This window comes from Protomyctophum bolini, assembly GCF_963924005.1.
Source record: "Protomyctophum bolini genome assembly, chromosome: 22".
NCBI lineage: Eukaryota > Metazoa > Chordata > Actinopteri > Myctophiformes > Myctophidae > Protomyctophum > Protomyctophum bolini.
Genome location: NC_137883.1, coordinates 8,204,308 through 8,223,272, shown reverse-complemented (window position 1 = coordinate 8,223,272; position 18,965 = coordinate 8,204,308). Strand labels below are relative to the sequence as shown.

The 18,965-nt window shown below is 42.1% G+C and overlaps 1 protein-coding gene across 1 annotated transcript; it reads left to right on the top strand.

The window, feature by feature from the left end:
• Positions 1-5,163: 5,163 nt before the first annotated feature.
• Positions 5,164-8,306, top strand: birc5b (baculoviral IAP repeat containing 5b; the record flags this gene model as incomplete). The annotated part of the gene is made up of 4 exons (XM_080755509.1): positions 5,164-5,289; positions 6,857-6,966; positions 7,977-8,100; positions 8,214-8,306. The coding sequence occupies 4 exons, from the start codon at positions 5,164-5,166 to the stop codon at positions 8,304-8,306; spliced, it is 453 nt and encodes a 150-aa protein (XP_080611635.1).
• Between the last annotated feature and the right edge of the window lie 10,659 nt (positions 8,307-18,965).

Genomic DNA, 18,965 nt, shown 5'->3' with positions numbered 1-18,965 from the left:
AAGATTTGTCACACACGTTACGTACATCAGTGAAATGTGTTCTCCACATTTGATCTCTTGGAGAGGTGAGCCGCAGCCGTGCCACACTCGGGAATCATTTGATTATCATTTGATTAGTTGATCTAACCCCCCAATCCAACCTTTGATGCTGAGTGCCAAGCAGGGAGGCATTGGGTCCCATTTTTACAGTCTTTGGTATGACCCGGCCGGGGATCAAACCCCGACCTCCCAGTTTCAGGGCAGACACTCTAGCAGCTCATTGTGCAGAATGTTCCATTTCAGTTTTCAAATTAATTGGAAATTAAATTAAATAGCAGATCTACAAGCTCGCAATGCGTCGCACCGACACATTGTCAAATGGCGAAAATATATATACTGTCTTATAGGTCTGATGTGGTTGATGTATGTTTTGTGAAAATAATCTAAATCTACAAAGTGACGGTAAACTCAAGTTTTCAAATAAATGTAGTGGAGTAAAAGTACAATACCGGTATTTGGATCTGAGATGTAGTGGAGTAGAAGTAAAATAATTGTAAATTGGAACCACTGAAGGAAAGTACAAATACCTCACAATTGTATTTAAGTGCAGTACTTAAGTACCACTGGTGTACTGTATGTATGAGTGTTGTGTTGCTACATGGAAGGTGGTCTGTTTCTGTTAACCCTTACCTGCAGGTAAGCGGGTCACCCCTCTGGGGAGGTGATTATCCTCTAGTCTGGTTAATGGTCCTTACTGACAGCACTTAATGAAAATTAATGGCCAGCTTTAAGACGCCTTGCACACAAACAGGTAGCCGGGTCTGTACTGCACGTGTTTATTGTTGTTCTTAGGAGCACAGGAGCAGGAAAATTACATTTTGCGGCATTCTGCGCACGTTAAATGACATGGACTCGAACGCAAACTCCAGACTTTCAGGACTGCACATTGGGATATATGAGTGTCTTGTTTATCAACACTACAGTATGCACGCTAATGTGCACAGCACTAGTCCCCTATGCGGAGCTTGTTGTGTGACTTGATTCTGAGTGGGGAACTGTCCCTGTTTAGCATGAGGGAATAGGGGGAGAAAATGCATCTCACACACTTCATTAGGTTTCCATTATCATATTTCGCATTGGATGATCAGCCGGAGTGAGTGATCAGATTTGCGTGCTGCCGTCAAGAGATACACAGACAGACTGAAAGATGACATGATTAGGGGGTCACTCGGTTAATTGTACAATACTGCCAGTCTGTCTCATTCCTGGGAAGGAAATGGGTGCCGGGGGGCACAGTAATTCATGCAAGGCGCATCATGAAAAACAAGCAGATTGCTTTTAACCTTTTGTTTTCTTGCTGTCCAATCTCATTCCTCCATTGCTATGTGCACATGCTTATTAACTCGCTTCGGGGGAAAAGGCTGTAGTCCGGATGCCATCTACCATGTGAGGAGAGAGAGAGGTTGTGCATGCACAGAATGTGAACAGGAGAAATTGATATCACAGCGACCAGTTGTTGTTTTTTCATGAGTAGCTAATCAAGCATGTCACTTTGGCAAAGACCTATGAACTTGAAACAACAGCACCGGGAAACACATGATCGCATGCCACCGTTTAATTGCGATTTAAAGTAATTTAATGGCCACGGACGCAAGCCAAGACACTCCCTCCCTCCGCCCATGTTGGACGCTCGCTCAGTCAACATATGAAGCCAAAGTCTCCTGCTCATCTCGTCCTCCAACCCACTCCATCTCCGTCTTTCCCACACCCTGACCTCCATCACTGTCTGACCTCCAGCCTCTCCTCCTCTCCCGTTTGTACCCTCTGACACCCCCAATCTCTCCATTCATCCCCCCCCCCCCCCCCCTCGATCCCCTCCCCATTTACAGGTTCAAATGAACAGTATGGCAAGACTGCCCTCCTCTGGTTATGGCGTTCCCCTGTCGGTGTGGCGGTCCATTCAGTCAGCTCTGCAGCCTCTGGGGCATCTTTATATCACCCAGCCAGCAGTGTAATGAAGCCAGACTGCCACCTACTGCCCACTGGGATTTTGTCTTCTTCCCTCCTTGTACTGCTAAGAAAGAGAAAAGTAAGTAAAGGAAACATTGCCATCTGCTGTCTACACCTATATGCAAGCAGCCGTTTTTCTCAGTTAAGTGTGGTTGGGCTTAGAGTGGGAGCAGGTCTTTCTTTCTTTCTTTCTGTGGGATGGTCTGTGTGTTTGTCTTGTGGGATATTGCAATACATTCTCACTTCCAACTCGTCAAAAACAGCAGCTTCGTCACGTTCCCACATAAACATAAGCTGTTTCCCTATTTAGCTATTGAGAAACAATGAAACACCATAGTAAAATGTGATATTTCTTTCTAAGTGTAGCCTACAGCAGGGGTTCTCAACCCCCCGCCTGAAATATTCTTGGAAAATAAGACCACCAAAGAGCTCTAAATTGTGATTAAAAACAGCTCGACCTATACATGTATTGTTTTCTTTCTATTCATTATCTTTCATCATCTTCTTATGTGCTTGGAATCTGTTAATTGCCGCGCTGCGACGCGTTGAGAGCTTGTAGATCTGCTATTTTCAGGGTGCAACCCAGCGCTCTTTATCTAGTGGAGATGCAACGTATGACATGGATTTCTAAACAAATTTGTTCAACGCAAAATGCTCTGTTAAAATAAAAAAAACATCAATTCTCCTGAATACTGCCTTCCCGGAATGGCATGGAAAGGAGTGGCTGAATGGAAAGGAGTGGCATTTGCATTCTTTCACCATTAGTAAATGCTGCACTCGTGGTCTGGAGAGGGCAGTTGTTTTACAGACGGGTAAAAGAGCGAGGACTGAAGCCCCCTTTGATGTCTATGTGTGCAGGTCCCTGGTGGAGGGGGCTTGCAGTGTGAGTCACACACACCTCCACAACAGTACTTTGAACGTACGTGGCACACTTACTGTACAGGAGGCAACCGCTGCATCACTATCAGTGCATGCGAGCCACCAGAGAACTGCCTGGCACCCCGCAGTACAAGAGCACATTAATAATGATAATAATATTTGTATAGCACCTTTCATGACATAATAATAATGCAGCCCAAAGAGGTTTACAGAAAAAAAAGAGCAAAAACTAAATTGTAAAAAGCTGAGCAAGAGCAAAGCAACAGTGCTTTGCAGAAAAGGCAAAAATAATTTCACAAAATTAAGAAATTACATAATATTAGCAATAAAAAGGGGGGGGGGGGTGTGGGGGTCCCCGTGGGGGTCCCCGGAACATCCAGAGCCTCAGGAACGGGCCAGGGCTCATACTGTAGTGTACTCTACTGTATTGGCCACTTAAGGTGTTGCAGCTTTCCATGCTCGGACATACAGACACAAAGACAGACATACGGATGGACATATAGACACGCATAGCTCCGTAATGGAGTGGAGGCACCGCTCAAAAAGCTACATTGAAGTCGTCTCACAACTCAGGGGGGGGGCATTACCTCGACAGCCCTCAGGGATCGAGGTGCTGAAGTATATGAACATTGACTGTATATAATTGGTTATTATGAATAATGAATTACTGGAACTTCAGATGTCGATGACACATCCAGGCTTGTGAGATATGTGTCTTATCTGCCACCATCCTGCTGTGCTCAGGGCTTTAATTTGGAAAAGTATACATTTCACTCTCTTTTAGGTCTACTACAGTGTCTACCTCCAGGAGCAATGTGCACTGCACAGTGCACACATGTTGTGAATGCAGCCATACAGATTAGGCCGCCAGCTGATGTCAATCACCTTGTTAGACTGCCAACTGTCAGGCTGTACAGTACAAAGTGGCCAGGGAAGTGTTTGGCTTTACTTTAGAATTTCTTTCTTCTTTATTATGCATTTTATTTAATCTGTATGCAAATAATAATTTCTATTGTGTGTATGTAAATATTAGTGCTATTGTATTGTTCATAATGTGATCTAAAGTGTCCCGAGCGTTCCCTTTGCTGCTGGCAGAGGTCGGTAGTTGCCAGGTAACAACACAGTGCAGTCTGTCAGCTGAGACCGGCTGTGGGACATACTTTATAATACTTTTTTTTTGTGGCTTTCGCCTTTATTTTATATTTTTACAACCAGCAATGTCCATGTACCTGTTTGTGTACCTGTTTGTGTGTTTGTGTACGTCAATGAGCACGAGTATGTTACTTATTTATACCAGTAGGGGGCGCCAGAAACAGAGAGAGGGGTAGTGCTGTGTCTCTAATGAGATTTAAACTTCCAGTTTAAATAACCAGTATGAAGATGAACAAAAAGGCCTCTGCCCGGGCTCTGGACAGGTGTCCAGTGTCCATATATGGAGCTGGCCTGTCCTGACATCATTCTGACATTTGCATAGAGTCCATATTTGACAATGCCTGACAAAGAGCTCCATATGGGCATACAAGGGACACAGACTGGATATCTGGGTGGGGCATCCATTTCCAACTTGCATTGTTCTCTATTTTCAGACTTTGTCTGGTCCACATTATCATGGGAAACAACTAATGTCTCTTCCATAATTCTGCAATATTTGCACTGTCAATATTAGAGGGCAACGGTATTTTACTACTATTTAATCTAGTATCATCTGTGTTGGAATTAATTCAAATAGATGAAAGCAGATACTCTAGAATAGATAGAATACCAGGCATAGGTCAACATACTGACATTTCAATAAGTTCCCAGCAGAGGAAGCCATATCTCTTTAATTTGCTTTAATGTCAAATAGAGTAGCTGCAGCAGGAAAAACTATGACATGTTTTGTTAAAATTGACTCTTTATATAAATCAAAGCTGCATGAAAGAATACACAACTGAAGTTTGACCAGGACTTCTAAAGTAAAACTAAGCCTGCCTCTAGGAGCACCGCTGTAGAGGCTCCAACGGGTGCCGCTCTGGTAACATATATTAAGTTTATTATAATATAATAAACTTAATATTTGTTACAAGATATTATCTTGTCAGTCAGCTGCAGTTTGCTTGTCAGAAAACAACTGATTTGTTTCCAACCTGTTTCCAACTTTCCTGGGAGGTTCCCTCTGGCAGGAAGTGCCCCTCCAGCTGAATCAAGTTAACTTGATTAGGGTGTAGGGTATAAAAACCTTGCACTACCTTCTTTTGTAATTGTAATTTGTACCTGCTGGGACCGGGTTAGGTAGCATGGCAGCCAGATCGAGTCATGTCAGATTTTGATGCATTAAAAACAAGGTATTCTCTATATAATAAGATGTACAGTGCTGAACTACGTAGAGAAAGTTTTGCAGACTGGCCCTTCCGAGATGATTGTGAATGTACACCTGAGAAGGTGAGTCCAGTGAAATTATGACAAAACCTGTAATCACTTGTGAGGGTTAGGTAAGGGATAATGTATGGCTGGGTGGTCATTGTTGACAGATAAATCAGACATGGTGATTATCTATCAACAATGTAATCTTTCTTAGGACAAAAGTCAACACTATAGCTGAATAAGTGAATATAGGAGGGGCTGCATGGCCCCCCTCAAAATACTATGGTTTTAAAATGTGTACTATAGGCCTACATTGGCATATGGCACATTAGGAGTCCATTATACATTTGGGATTTCTCAATTATTATATCCTGTATTTTTCTGGCACTACAAGGCCTGTAGTTGTCTGGAGATCTTCCCTGCATGTTTTCTCCTTGACTACAGGGACCAGCAGAACTGATAGCATGTAGTCAGGATCTGAAGTGTTCCATGCAGCAGCATTCCAGAGAAACACACAGCAAGTAGAACAGAGGCTCTGGGGCTGGATTATCTCAGGTGTTCAGCTGTTATCTGATCAGGTCCACACGACTTATTTAGAGCCAGTTTCTCTATTTTCAGACTTCGTCTGGTCTAATAACAACTAAACCACTAATGTCTCTTCCATAATTCTGCAATATTTGCACTCCCTGTCAATATTAGAGGGCAACGGTATTTTTCGAACTTTATAATCTAATCTAGTATCACCTGTGTTGGAATTAATTAAAATAGATGAAAGTAGATGCTCTAGAATAGATAGAATACCAGCCATAGGTCAACATACTGACATTTCAATAAGTTCCCAGCAGAGGGAGCCATATCTCTTTAATTTGCTTTAATGTCAAGTAGAGTAGACTAGCTGCAGCATTGAAATGGGATGCAGCAAGTCTGAGGAAAAACTGCCATGTTTTTGTTAAAATTGACACTATATAAATCAAAGCTGCATGAAAAAATACACAACTGAAGTTTGACCAGGACTTCTAAAGTAAAACTAACTATATATTAATATTTTATTTATAATACAAGCTTGACCTGTCATAGCCCATAATCTAACTTGTCATTGTTGACCGATAAATCACGACAGGGTGATTATCTATCAACAATTTAATGTTTGTTAGGACAAAATCGACATTATAGTTGAATATAAAATGTGTAGTAGGCCTACATTGAGATATGGCACATTAGGAGTCCATTATAAATTTGGGATAGGAAACTCCTGTATTTCACCTGTCGCTGATGTAAAGCCAAGAGGTGACGCCAGTGTAGATACAAATGCTTTGTTAAAGGTATGTCTTAAGTAATGGATTTTGAGTGTTATCGACCAGTATAGTATATTACTTATCAAGCCCATTTAATGGAGCGGAGACGTTGTCAGCCATTGATCGACTATTACTAACCCTAAATCTAACCCTTAACCTCAGTCTTAACCGGCCACAAAACTTTCCAATACCCCTCCGTTATTTCTCATATTACAGTATATCCTGAATTTTTCTGGCACTAAGAATTAAAAATTCCTTTCTTTTTAAAATGTAACTCCTTCTAGTGAGAATTGTGCCATATCGGGGCTCTTAGTCTTAGTCTTGGACTGGTTGCCATCTTCTATTTGCAGATGGCTGAGGCGGGGTTTGTCTACAGTCCTGGTGCAAATGACCCTGATGTCGCCTGCTGCTTTTTCTGTCTGCTGGAGCTGGAGGGGTGGGAGCCGCATGACAACCCTTGGTAAGGATTCCTTCACAGTTCCTCTAGTCCGGCAGTCGACAGGCTTTGGCCTAAAATATTGTCTATATACATTCATGAATCCACTTGATGACCGGTTGTCTGCATTGAGCATTTTTTTAATAGGGGTTTATATGTGACCCTACCATTAACATCCTATATAAGGCAAGGTTTTCATTATGCTTTATGTCAAACTAGGGGTTTTTCATGATTCTGAATCGTACCAACGAACTGGCCAGATGTATGGAGAACCGGGATGACTGGAAACGACGATGGCGGGCTCGTCTGAGGACGACCTAGAGAGAATCCATTTCAAGCATTAGTTTTGCACAAAAAACACTCCTTGGGCTAAAAAACGGCCATAGCCACTTGCCCAAATTCCCCAAAATGTGCTGACCTCATCACATTTGTGATGATCCTAGTTAAGTAGCATGTGACATGTCACATGCTACTTAAAGCATAATGGAATGTTGACAAATGTTTTTGCCTTATAGGATGTCAATGGTATGGTCTCTCAATACCGATTCATGAATGTATATATCGACAATATTTTAAGCCAATACAAAAAATATATACCGAATTTACAACCCTGTCTGCTGGTCTACTGTCATCAGCTACACAAGCTCTAGAACCAAGGACAAAGCACACATTGCAGCCGTCCGTCACTCACACACATTCGACAAATCAGACCCTTCCTCACCCAGGAGTCAGCCCAGCTCCTAATCCAGACATCAGTCATGTCAAAACTTGACTATTGTACCTCACTCCTTACTGGCCTACTGGCATGCGCACTTAAGCCTCTCCAATTGATCCAAAAAAGGCCATACAATAAGGTCAGACTGTGTGTGTGTGTGTGTGTGTGTGTGTGTGTGTGTGTGTGTGTGTGCGCGTGTACACTTGACATAACACAATGTGTTGCATACAAGGCCGCTGCCTTCATAAGAGTTTGTTTCTGTGCCACTGTTTAAATGTTGGTTGTGGTACGTTTTCCCTCTTTCTTTTCTGGAGCGTAGGCATGAACACAATAAACGCAGTCCAGAGTGTGCCTTCCTATGCAAGATGAAGAACAAAGATTTTCCACATTTGACGGTGGCTGAGTTCATGGCCTTGGAGAAGGAAAGGCTAAAGAACTTCATGGTGGGTCTCTTCTCTACATGGTGTTGTCTCTGCAAGTCTGCATATTGTGTGCTGTGCAACAAATGCATTTTGACATGGTGTTAAATGTTGTGGCTGTTCCCCTCGTCTTCCAGAGAAAAGCCCACAATATGAAGATGGCCTACTTGCGGGATGAAATGGACAAAACCATTGCCAAGCTCGAATCAATGAATCCTTATAAGAAATGATTTGCCATTATGGTCATGTTTTTTGTATGTAGGCAATGTATGTGTAGTTCTATTTTCATGATTAAAAGTGGTTGTACGTGGATACATTGTTTACTATCTGAACAGTCCATTAAAAGGGGTCTAATTGCTACATTTAGTTCAAATAAGTAAAGTGTTGAGTAGCTCAATATTCCCCTAGTAATTTATGTTTGATTAATTGAAAGATTTATTAACGGTATGCAGAATAGGTACATTTCAAGCACAACTCTATACAAAAACTGTTAACTATACAATACACCATTTTTTAAATTTAGAAACATACAAATATACACTTCTATATAACAAAACCAGGAAACATCATAAGGGGGTTGCGGCTCAGACTTTTTTACGGGGTCCAGTTTCGAATTGCAGCCGTCCGTAGGTGCCCTTTGAGTGTGGTTTTGAAGGAGTCAAGGGATTCACATGTCTTAATGACTGTTGGTAGGGCGTTCCACATTTTGGTGGCGTAGGAGCAAAATTAGTTTAGTCCCTTGTTTGTGCCAACAAACAAGGGGGGGGGGGGGGGTGTTCCTTTGGGGTTCCTTGACATGAACCTCTGACACAGATGTGAGTTTTTCTGAAAACTGTTTGGATTTATAAGACATTTTGTACATTACCATTGTACCTTTAAAAATGAACACCATAATACACTTGATAGTGCCACAAAATATACACTATTTCATAAATCAAGTTTATTTGAAAAACAAAAGGGCTCTTATTTGCTTTGTGGCGCCTGGTGAGTGGATAAAGGCGAATTTAAGCAAGTTGATTAGGGCTCAGTGGCCAGAGTGTTTCATGAGGCAAAAGCAGGGGCTCGCAACTCACTTTGTAATGCTCCAAGCAACTTTTATTCACGAACGCAGCAGGCAATGTTTCGATGTTTACAGTAATTGCTAATGTAATTCTAATGTAACCCTAATCGGGGCTTAAATCTGCACCCCTATGTCAATCCAATTAGTGTGTGTGTGTGTGTGTGATCCCTGATCAGCTCAAATCTACCTTCTAACTGTTATGTCACCGTCTGTATTATGCCCAGATGTGGACCTGCATGATGTCACGCTGATGACATCATATCTGACTGACCACTGATCACCATGGCGACACTGAGGTAAGCCAGTGGTGGAAGAAGTACTCAATTTATTATTTTTCAACTTGAGTAAAAAAGTACCAATACTACAATATAGAAAACTTTACTCGAGTTAACTATTGTTTTCAAATGTACGTCATATTTGAGGCACATATGACCTCATTTCTCCTTTCATTGTCAATGGCAAATATGTGAGGACAAAAGCTTTATACCTGTATGTGATTGGTTAGCAGATTTGCTTGTCTACATATGACGTAAAGTTTCCCTTCATTGTCAAGGGCAAATATCAGACGTGTGGGGACAAAAAGTACTGTAGGGCGCCCCTTAAAAAATCACGAGAATCACACCCGTGTGAAGTGAGGGGCGCTCTTATCATCATACATCATCTCATTCCAGCCAATCACAATTTGCGTCCTCAACTTCGTCATCAATGTTTGTGTTATGCTAAGTTTGTGTTTACACTACGACGTGAAATTGTCCATTCGTTGTCAATGGCATTTTAATGTTTGTGTTAGGACAAAGTTTGTGCACATACCAAAAGCTGGGCAAAGAAATATTGGACACATTTATATGCCGTGCCGTCGGTTTTTCAGAAAAAGCACATACCGTCTGCTAATCATCTCATCCATTGACCAAACGCGAGCGCATCATCATGGTATGCCGTCTGAAAAACCTGGACTACAGCACTGCTTTGGTGTGTGTACGATTAACCAACACAAACCAACTGATACGCTATCAACAGGTGGTCCGTGGACCACTGCTGGTCCCTGACCATGCATTTAGTATTGTAGCAAAGTGAAGATTTTGTATTTTCTTCCACGGAACAATGCACTACTTTTGGCGGACGTGGAAGTGCGTAAATGTTATCAGTTATTGGAAAGTCTGAGGTTAAGAAATTCCACAGAAAAGGGAGTTCTCAAGAAGGGTGCAGTCTACCAGCTTACCTGATTGAGTCATCATTATTAGGAAATGTGCCCATATGTCTGCTCTATCAGCACTGTATCAGTTAACCTGAGTTTAATGGGAGGATGGATAAAGTAAGAGAAGTGTAACCGTGGGATAGGAATAGATCAGTGCTCCGGACCACATATTTCAGTTAAATAATGCCGTGGCTTGATAGAATTTGTTGCACGTAGTATCGTGCAATCAATGAAATCAAGCCCTTAACATCATCATGATTTAATTTCAATCTTTTTATTAGCTATTGATTCAAACATTTTCTTACATTTGATGGACTTTTGAAATACTGTATTATTTAAACATATTTTAATACATCTAACAAAGACATTTTATTTATATTTTAAAACATTTTAAATATGTTGGCCTATTATGCCATGGACCACTAGTAGTCCGTGGACCATCGGTTGAGAAACAGTGGTAAATATATATTGCATAGCATTAGCAAGTGTTATGAAAGCGCTTAGCTTAGCCCATATGATACCCTCCCAACTCAACAGTGGTCCCTAGCTTGACAGGGTGGTGGTCCCTGGTTCACAATCAGTTGAAAACCCCTGAGCTATAGTATCAACTAACAGAGCAGGTACTAGTATTTCTCTATGCTGTCATGTAGAGGGTGCCAGTTAGCTTTGTCACAGGATTGGGACACTTTAATCCAGGGGGCTGCACACGGCCCCCACCTTCACTTAATGTGGCCCTCAGGTTAATATTGCAAAAGGCCCTACTGATATATCATTGATTTCAGCTGTTAACAATTCAAAACATGCAAACATGACCCGCTTCATAAAGTTAACATATACACTATAATTAAAGGCATTTGAAATAAAACAATTTAAACATAGCAAAAAACAATTCAGGATTTAAATTCAAATAGATAAAAAAAATAGATGATCTACAAACTGCGTCTCAGTTTCTTGTAGATCGGCTATTTTTGCTAGAACAGTATGCTTTGTGGCCCTCTGCAGTGAGTGTGGAAATATAGTGGCCCTCTCCATCGTCAAAGTTGCCCGCCGGTGTTTTAATCTTTAACCCATTCTGACCTGAGATCAGATTCATACCAGGTTTCCACTGGACACACACTGGTCTGATGAACCCATTCTGACCTGAGATCAGATTCTAAAAATGTCAGTCGTTCTTCGAATTTTTCAAAAATAGCAGACCTACAAGCTCGTATCGCGCCACTCGGTGGCGCGATATGAGCTTGTAGATCTGCTATTTTTCAATAGGTAAAGCATAACATGATGCTAACACCAAAACGGGTTCCCGGCCAGAATGGGTTAAAACATTACAAACTAAGGGTCGTCCGATATTTAATCACATTTAATGGTCGTCCGATGTCGTCTGTGGCTTGGAAACAAATTCACAATACAGTATGTCCAGTATGTAGCTATACACAATGCTCATTAATGAATAATTATTTTTGTAAGAAAGCGGCTTTAACTTGTCCTCCTATGTTCAAATATTTATATAGTACAACCTCACTCTTATTTTACAAATTAAATGAATCAGTAAATAACTGTTATTGTATGTACCAAATGTTTTGTACCAAATCACATTTATATTAATAAAACGTCATACTCTTGAACATAACACACATTTGTGTTTTAGTAACAATACTGGGGAAGAGAAATGTCAAACCTGTCTGAAGCAGCCCCATTCAATGCATCTAGTGTAATCACTCAAGACCCCCCTCTCCACACACACTACACCCACACACAGTGGTACACTTGGACACCTGTTTCTCTGAGTCTTTCAGCTCTGTAAGGAATTTGCATCGCAAATTAGGCAAATTCCCACACACACCCGCTCTACCCAAGCGCCAAACTCAACCATTTCCCTTTTAAAGAAATAGGACACTTTGGTAGAGGTTTGGGTTGTGTAGCTAGTTTAAGTATAAAATAGACTTTAGTCTGTCTTAGTGAATGGGTATAGGAGACTTCTGAATACAGGCCTTCTTATAGGGCCCAAGAGTCGGTGTCAGTGGTGACGATGAAGAAGAGCGTTTTAATTTATTATACTCAAAGGGAAATGGTTTACCACAAGAGGCAGAGGACGGCTCAGATCTGATCAGATGACAGATACAGCCTGTCATAGTATTTGTGTTCACAACTGACATTCCTGAAATTCCCTCAGGCTCAGAGTCGTCAAAATGTTTTCTATTTCTATGTTCGGTGGTCTGTGCTTTTGTCTGACGATGCCTGTCATTTGGATATTTTCTGTTTATCTCCCATGCTTGTAATTATCGTCTTCCTTCTGCTCTCTCAGTAAACAATGTTGGCCTGTCTGCCGTTCCACCTGTCCCTCTCCACTGGTGCTAAGTCAGTGGTGTTCTAGTCCAGTTTATACCTGGTTTGTGTTGCTGGCCAAAAAATGAACATCACCACAGCCGCACGACAAAGTAGAATTTAGCCATTGGATGGGCGTTTAGACTAGAGGGTGTAACGGGAGACTGACTTTAAAGCTAATCTGAAGGGGCGATGACCCAGACATATACTCCCATACCCAACCACACACACACACACACACACACACACACACACACACACACAGTCACACACAGTCACACACAGTCACACACAGTCACACACACACACACACACACACACACACACACACAGTCACACACAAATACGCCACAGACACAAGCTGTATTCAGCATGCATTTTGATTGTTCAGTTTTCTTAACCACTTAGTAAAAACCCTATACAAATGGATCCTATAGGCCTACTAGTATTTCCCTCTAATAATAAATCTGTAGATGAAGATCTACAAACTATAATTTTGCCACGCATCGCTGGCTTGTAGTTTGACTATTAGCCTGAATGTTCGACCCTCCAGAATAGGGCACTAGGGTCCATGTAGTTGATGGTTATCGTTTTGGGATGATTATGAATTGAAGTAAAAAATAGTAGTGATATGATATGGATTACAGTTTACAGATACTTTCACATTTTTATATTGCTGCACTTTAGAATGAATCACTTTACTGCCACCACTGCAGCCAAAGACTCTACATTACATATAAATAGTATATCCTTAGTCTACTAACAACATGCTGGGCCGTGCACAGACTTCACTTAGAGCAGGTGCCCTAGTCATTAGGGCACCTGCTCTCTGTTCTCACAAAAGTCTGTTGTAGCCTCCGGATATCGTTGTGGGGAGGGTTACTTTAGGGCCCAATGTATTCATGTAATAGTTACAGGAAAGTTACAGTAACTCATTTGTATACAATTTGTCACTGTACAAAGTATACATTCTTAAATACGTGAACTTTGTAATGTGCTTTGAACCCATTCCGACTGAAGTGTTATTAATACAGCGCCCGGGAGCAGTAAGGGGTTAAGTGTCTTGCTCAGGGGCACTTCGACACATACAGACAGGGTGGGCTGGGGGGGCGAACCGGCGACCTTCTGATGACCAGAAGGTTTACCTACTCGGCTACATCATAGTCCCACTATACAGTTTGCGTACAGCCCAAACGGGTAAATGGACAACGCTATCGCCCTCGGCCTCCACACTGCCCTCTTCCACCTGGAAGAGAGCAGGGCTGTATACAATGAGAATTCTGTTCATTGTATACAGCGATCGGCACCGCCATCAAGCTCGGAGAACTAGAACTCGACACCACCCTGTGCAACTGGATCCCAGACTTCTTGACAGACGGACCCCAGGTGGTGCGGATTGGCACCAGCACCACTTCCATATACAGTACACTGACTCTTAGCAATGGGGCCCACTAGGGCCCCCTCCTGTATTCCCTGTTCACTCATGACTGTGGGGCCACGCACAGCTCAAACTCCATCATGAGGTGTGCAGACGACATCGCCCTGCACCGCCACTGGCCGCATGCAGACAGTGACGAGACGTCCTTTTCAGAGAAGAGCCCTGACATCATGGTATCGGGGTGAGATGCATCTTAACATCTGCGTAACAGAGGAGATGATCAATAGACCCACAAGGAGGCTGCAGAGAGCACACGCCACCATTTACACCCAACAGTTTGGTGGAGAGAGTCAAGGTGGCAAGACATATATAGGCCCTGTAGACCGAGCAGGTTCCACATGGACCCCAGGGTACCCTGCAGGTGCACCACAGACAGTATCCTGACTGGCTGCATCGCCGCTTGGTACACAGAAGATGTTCAAATTCAAAACATGACCACAAACTGCACACCAGGACTGAATTGCCATGAGCCATGCGGCCTCTGCACCCAAAGGTCAGTCCAGCTACAGAGGTTCCCAACCACTGGTACTAGTACCATTGGTGGTACTTGAGCCCCCCCTCTGGTGGTAATACACAGAGGAGTCGCCCCAAAAAAGGAGAGAAAAGACAAGGGTGGAATTAAATATTTATATTTATACAGGTAATTATTTTGACCAATCAATTGGTTGAAATAGGCTATCCAGCCGTGCTGAAATGAGCATGACGGCACACCTAGCCGGTAATAGAAGATTAATCACATTAGAAATATCATCAGTTGTGCTGATTAGTTGATTAGTGAGCTTTGTCAGAGCAGCAGCATTATTGGCTTAGGAATGGAACAAAAAGGGCAGGTATACGCTCCTGTATTTTAACCTCGGTTATTATGGTGGTACTTGGAGAGCCAAATATTTTCTGAGGTGGTACTTCAGTATATAACGGTTTATATAACGGTTTGGAACCAATGGGACTCCAGCAGACTCCGGGGTCAGGGACGATATCTATCCCAAGGCCAAAAGATTTAAAAACTGTAACCTGATTCTTTTCACATTTTGTATTGACATTTCAGATTTTTACTGCTATTATTGGCTGGGGGGTGTAACCAGTCCTACATTTAGCCGGCGAAGAAAGGGTGTTTCTTCGACATTCATAGGACTTTTTCATGATTCTATCGCTTCTCAAGTTCCCAGATTTTGATAAGGCAGACGGAGTGCTGTTTAAGTTAGAAATTGCACATTTCACAACAGCAACGATGTCATGAGAGGTTGGAAGATTCTCTGCAGGCCTTCAAAAACGTACTGTATATGTCAGATATGTGTGCTTATGTAGCTTTAGGATATAGACGTTAGCAAGTGATGCAATGCTAGCGTTCTACCATAATCTGGCCCCCAGTGGCCAGCCACAGCACTCTTCAGAGTGGATACAGGCACACTTGTTGTAGCCTTGTTTTCAGAGTCATAATTGGCATCATTTGTTGTTGTTCAGTATTTCACTGCAATTTAGATTTAATGGGTGTACTTCACCACCTCCTCCACATCCATACTGTATAGGTGACTGTGATATATATGCATACAGTATGGCGCACACACACACACACACACACACACACACACACACACACTCCAGTTATTCCTGTGTAAGTAATAGCCTGTAAAAAAGGGTTACCAAAACGAATCCTTCCTCTAATCATCTATTGTGAAGAGGCATAGTTACATTCTTTTTGGGGGGTGGGGAAGAGTACTACATTATAGGGCCATATGTTTGAAGCGTCTGGGAGATTACAGTCTGACTTCATTTAAAGCTGTAAAGCTCCTCTAAAGCTTTTTGTTAACAAACACTGAGCCCCCGTACAGTCAGCCCCTTGCCTGCCAACTGCCTCCATGTATTGTGGCCTGCCCAGTGAGGATTAGGGTCAGGGCGGACGACAACAAAAAACACCATTATGCAGAGTTATGGTTGAGACTGATGACTGCGAGATGTATTCGTCTATAGTACTCTGTCCGGGGCATATTGTCAATATAACACAGATAAGGCGCGTTACAGGTCGAACTGATACGCCCACTTAGCTGGATAGTTCAGATTCTTTTGATATGGACATAAAAAACATAATTTCAAAAAGGAATTGCACTAATATTTTAGAAATAGGTCAACAATACAAATTTACTTTTAATGTGTGGCCTCCCTGTGCCCCTCACAAAATACTACTTAATATTTCACCAAAACCAGAGCAGAACTCCCACCACGGGACTCGGGGAATCAATTAATACAGTTGCAGCGACTATGTTAATGCCAAGTATTTCATACAAATTCAAAAAATCTCTTCAAAACGCACACAAAAAACGTTATTTCCCTGCGTGAGTTACTGCACTATTGTAGGCTTGCGTCGGTCTATAATGTGCAAACAAACTAATCATCCACTAGTTGGCAGCTATGACAGATTAGATTGCACAAACTGTACTGACACATGTGCCACTTTATTTTTGTTATGAGCAAGCTTGAAACTTATTTATTCTAATTGAATTGACCCAGTTTTGTGTCTTTTGCTAGTGATGTAATCAATTAATCATTTGGCACCAGCTGTGTAAAACACGGTTTGTTGGTCGCGTCTCTGTACGGCCAATTTGTCACCAAATTAAAGCATATAGGATTATGAGACGATAAATTATACACAACTATCAGAGCTTGTACACACTCTGCTGTAATTCCGTGGAGTTCTCGTCTGAACACCAGGGCTGGACACAAAAATTCATTCCTGACATTTGGCCCAAAAATATATTAAAGCAAGGGGGGTGCCCACTGGACATCAAGTCAAGTGACCAGTCCAGGCCTGATAATCACCGGCGAGTTTGCAAACTGTGCTTCGAAGTTCGAACGATGATTTCATGTTGTGCTGTTTCACTTTCAATGTGATCTATCCATGCCGATCGTGTTTACGTTTACACCTCAGTGTGCCGGCGGAAGTGTCATCCTCTTTCAAGTATAAGTTCACGAATGCGACGCATTGTGAGCTTGTAGATCGGCTATTTTCAAAAGAGTTTGTACACATTTTGAACGTGTGAAAATGGGACATTCTGCGATATGAGTACTCTTACTTTTACTACTTTAAGTACATTTTGATGCCGATACTTTTGTACTTTTGAATTTTTAATACGGGACTTCTACTTGTAGCAGAGTACATCTACATTGCAGTATGTATACTAGTATTGTAGTAGTGAACGTGCACGTGGATCCGGAGGCTGCATCAGGGGTCAGAGATGCTCTTTCAATGGACAGTGGACAGGAAGTGTGCGTGCCCTTTTATGGTGCCCTTTCAGAATAACAGTAGCTCGAGTACAATAGTTGCTCCTATAATGATGTACGATCTCAAATCTTTGCTTTTGTTCTTTGCTTTGCACTCGATTATGGTTTGCTGACTATTGTGTCCGTCTTGTGTTTTATTTGGACATGCCTTTGGTAATGTAGTAAAATCGGGAGAAAGGATGAAAGCTTGCAGAAAATAGACAGTTTTTTAAATACAAAACATGGTCTTTTGGCCATTTCCAACCTGCTGGTCCCCTTAGGACATGCCCATGCGGGTGAGTTAATTAATAATTTAAATGGTTCAAATATTCATCGTACAGCAAAGTATGAATAACACCTTGCAATTATTTGACACAGTTTGTGTCAAATAAAAGGGTTTCAGGCGAGACAAGTCGCTTAGCGTGTTTGTGAATATCTTATCTGGCAAGGAGAACATGTTTCTTGTGTCTCCGTCCACAGGGAGCGTTTGTTAGCGTGTCTACATGTTGCACTAATCTGTATTGATCTGAAGTTTCAGCTACTTCGTGGTGGACGAGCATATAGATCGGTTATTTTCACTATTCTCATGCAAGAAATTTAGAATAGTTGTTTTAACCCATGCAGGAAAGGGAACCCCTTTTGGTGTTTTAAGCATAATGTACTTTAGCTATTGAAAATTCGTTAAAATGGGGTGCAAATCTTTGAATATATACTCTTTCAGATCGAACTTTAAGTCAAATCTTTGCTTCTAGGGGGGGTCAACATATTTTGAGATGGGGGTCAGCAGCCAATTAGACTACATATCATTTTGCCCTCGGTGATATTACTTTGGCCACCCAATATGGGAACCAATTAGAACACCTGATTGCACACATTAGACAGTTCTGCAAAACAGAGGTTAATAGCTGTATTTTTCCAAATTATACTGTATATTTGTAGTGAACGAGAAGGTTAAGTATAAGATAGACTTGCAAAACTGTAAGTAAAATTTGTGCTCAGAATTAAGGTCTGCAAGGGCCTTGGATTCTGCTTATTCTTTGGCCTTGTTGTTTAAATGTTATCCATCAAGTTGCTTTTATAGCGGTGTTGTGAACAACTTATCTGGCATGGGGAACGTGTTTTGTGTCTGCTCGCCGGGGAAGTTTGTTACCGTGTTTACATGTCGCTGCTCTTCGCACTAATCGCCATTTGATCTGAAGTCACTTCCTGCGATTCTTGTGTCACGTCCCTACTGTCTCCTCTCTTCCTGTCCATCAAGTTCCCTCTTTCCCCCAACAAGGAAACCAGGGGCTCAGAGAGGATACCCATAGAGTAGGGGGGGGGTGCAGGACTGTGGGTGCATGCCGTGCGTGCGTGCATGAGTGCGTGCATGAGTGCGTGCATGAGTGAGTGAGTGAGTGAGTGCGCACACCTTTGAGCATGCAAGGCCTTGTGTGTGTGTCATTGTGTAAGCAAGAACCCTGTTCTTTACACTGGCTCTGAGAAAGTTGGGGCCAGACTTTAGGTTGATATGGATGGGAAGCCACAGAAGCAGACTACTATGATAACAGTCAGATAGAGTAGAGAGAGTGAAAACAGAAAGGTCTGGTTCCCTAGCAAATGAGCTGGACTGGTAATTG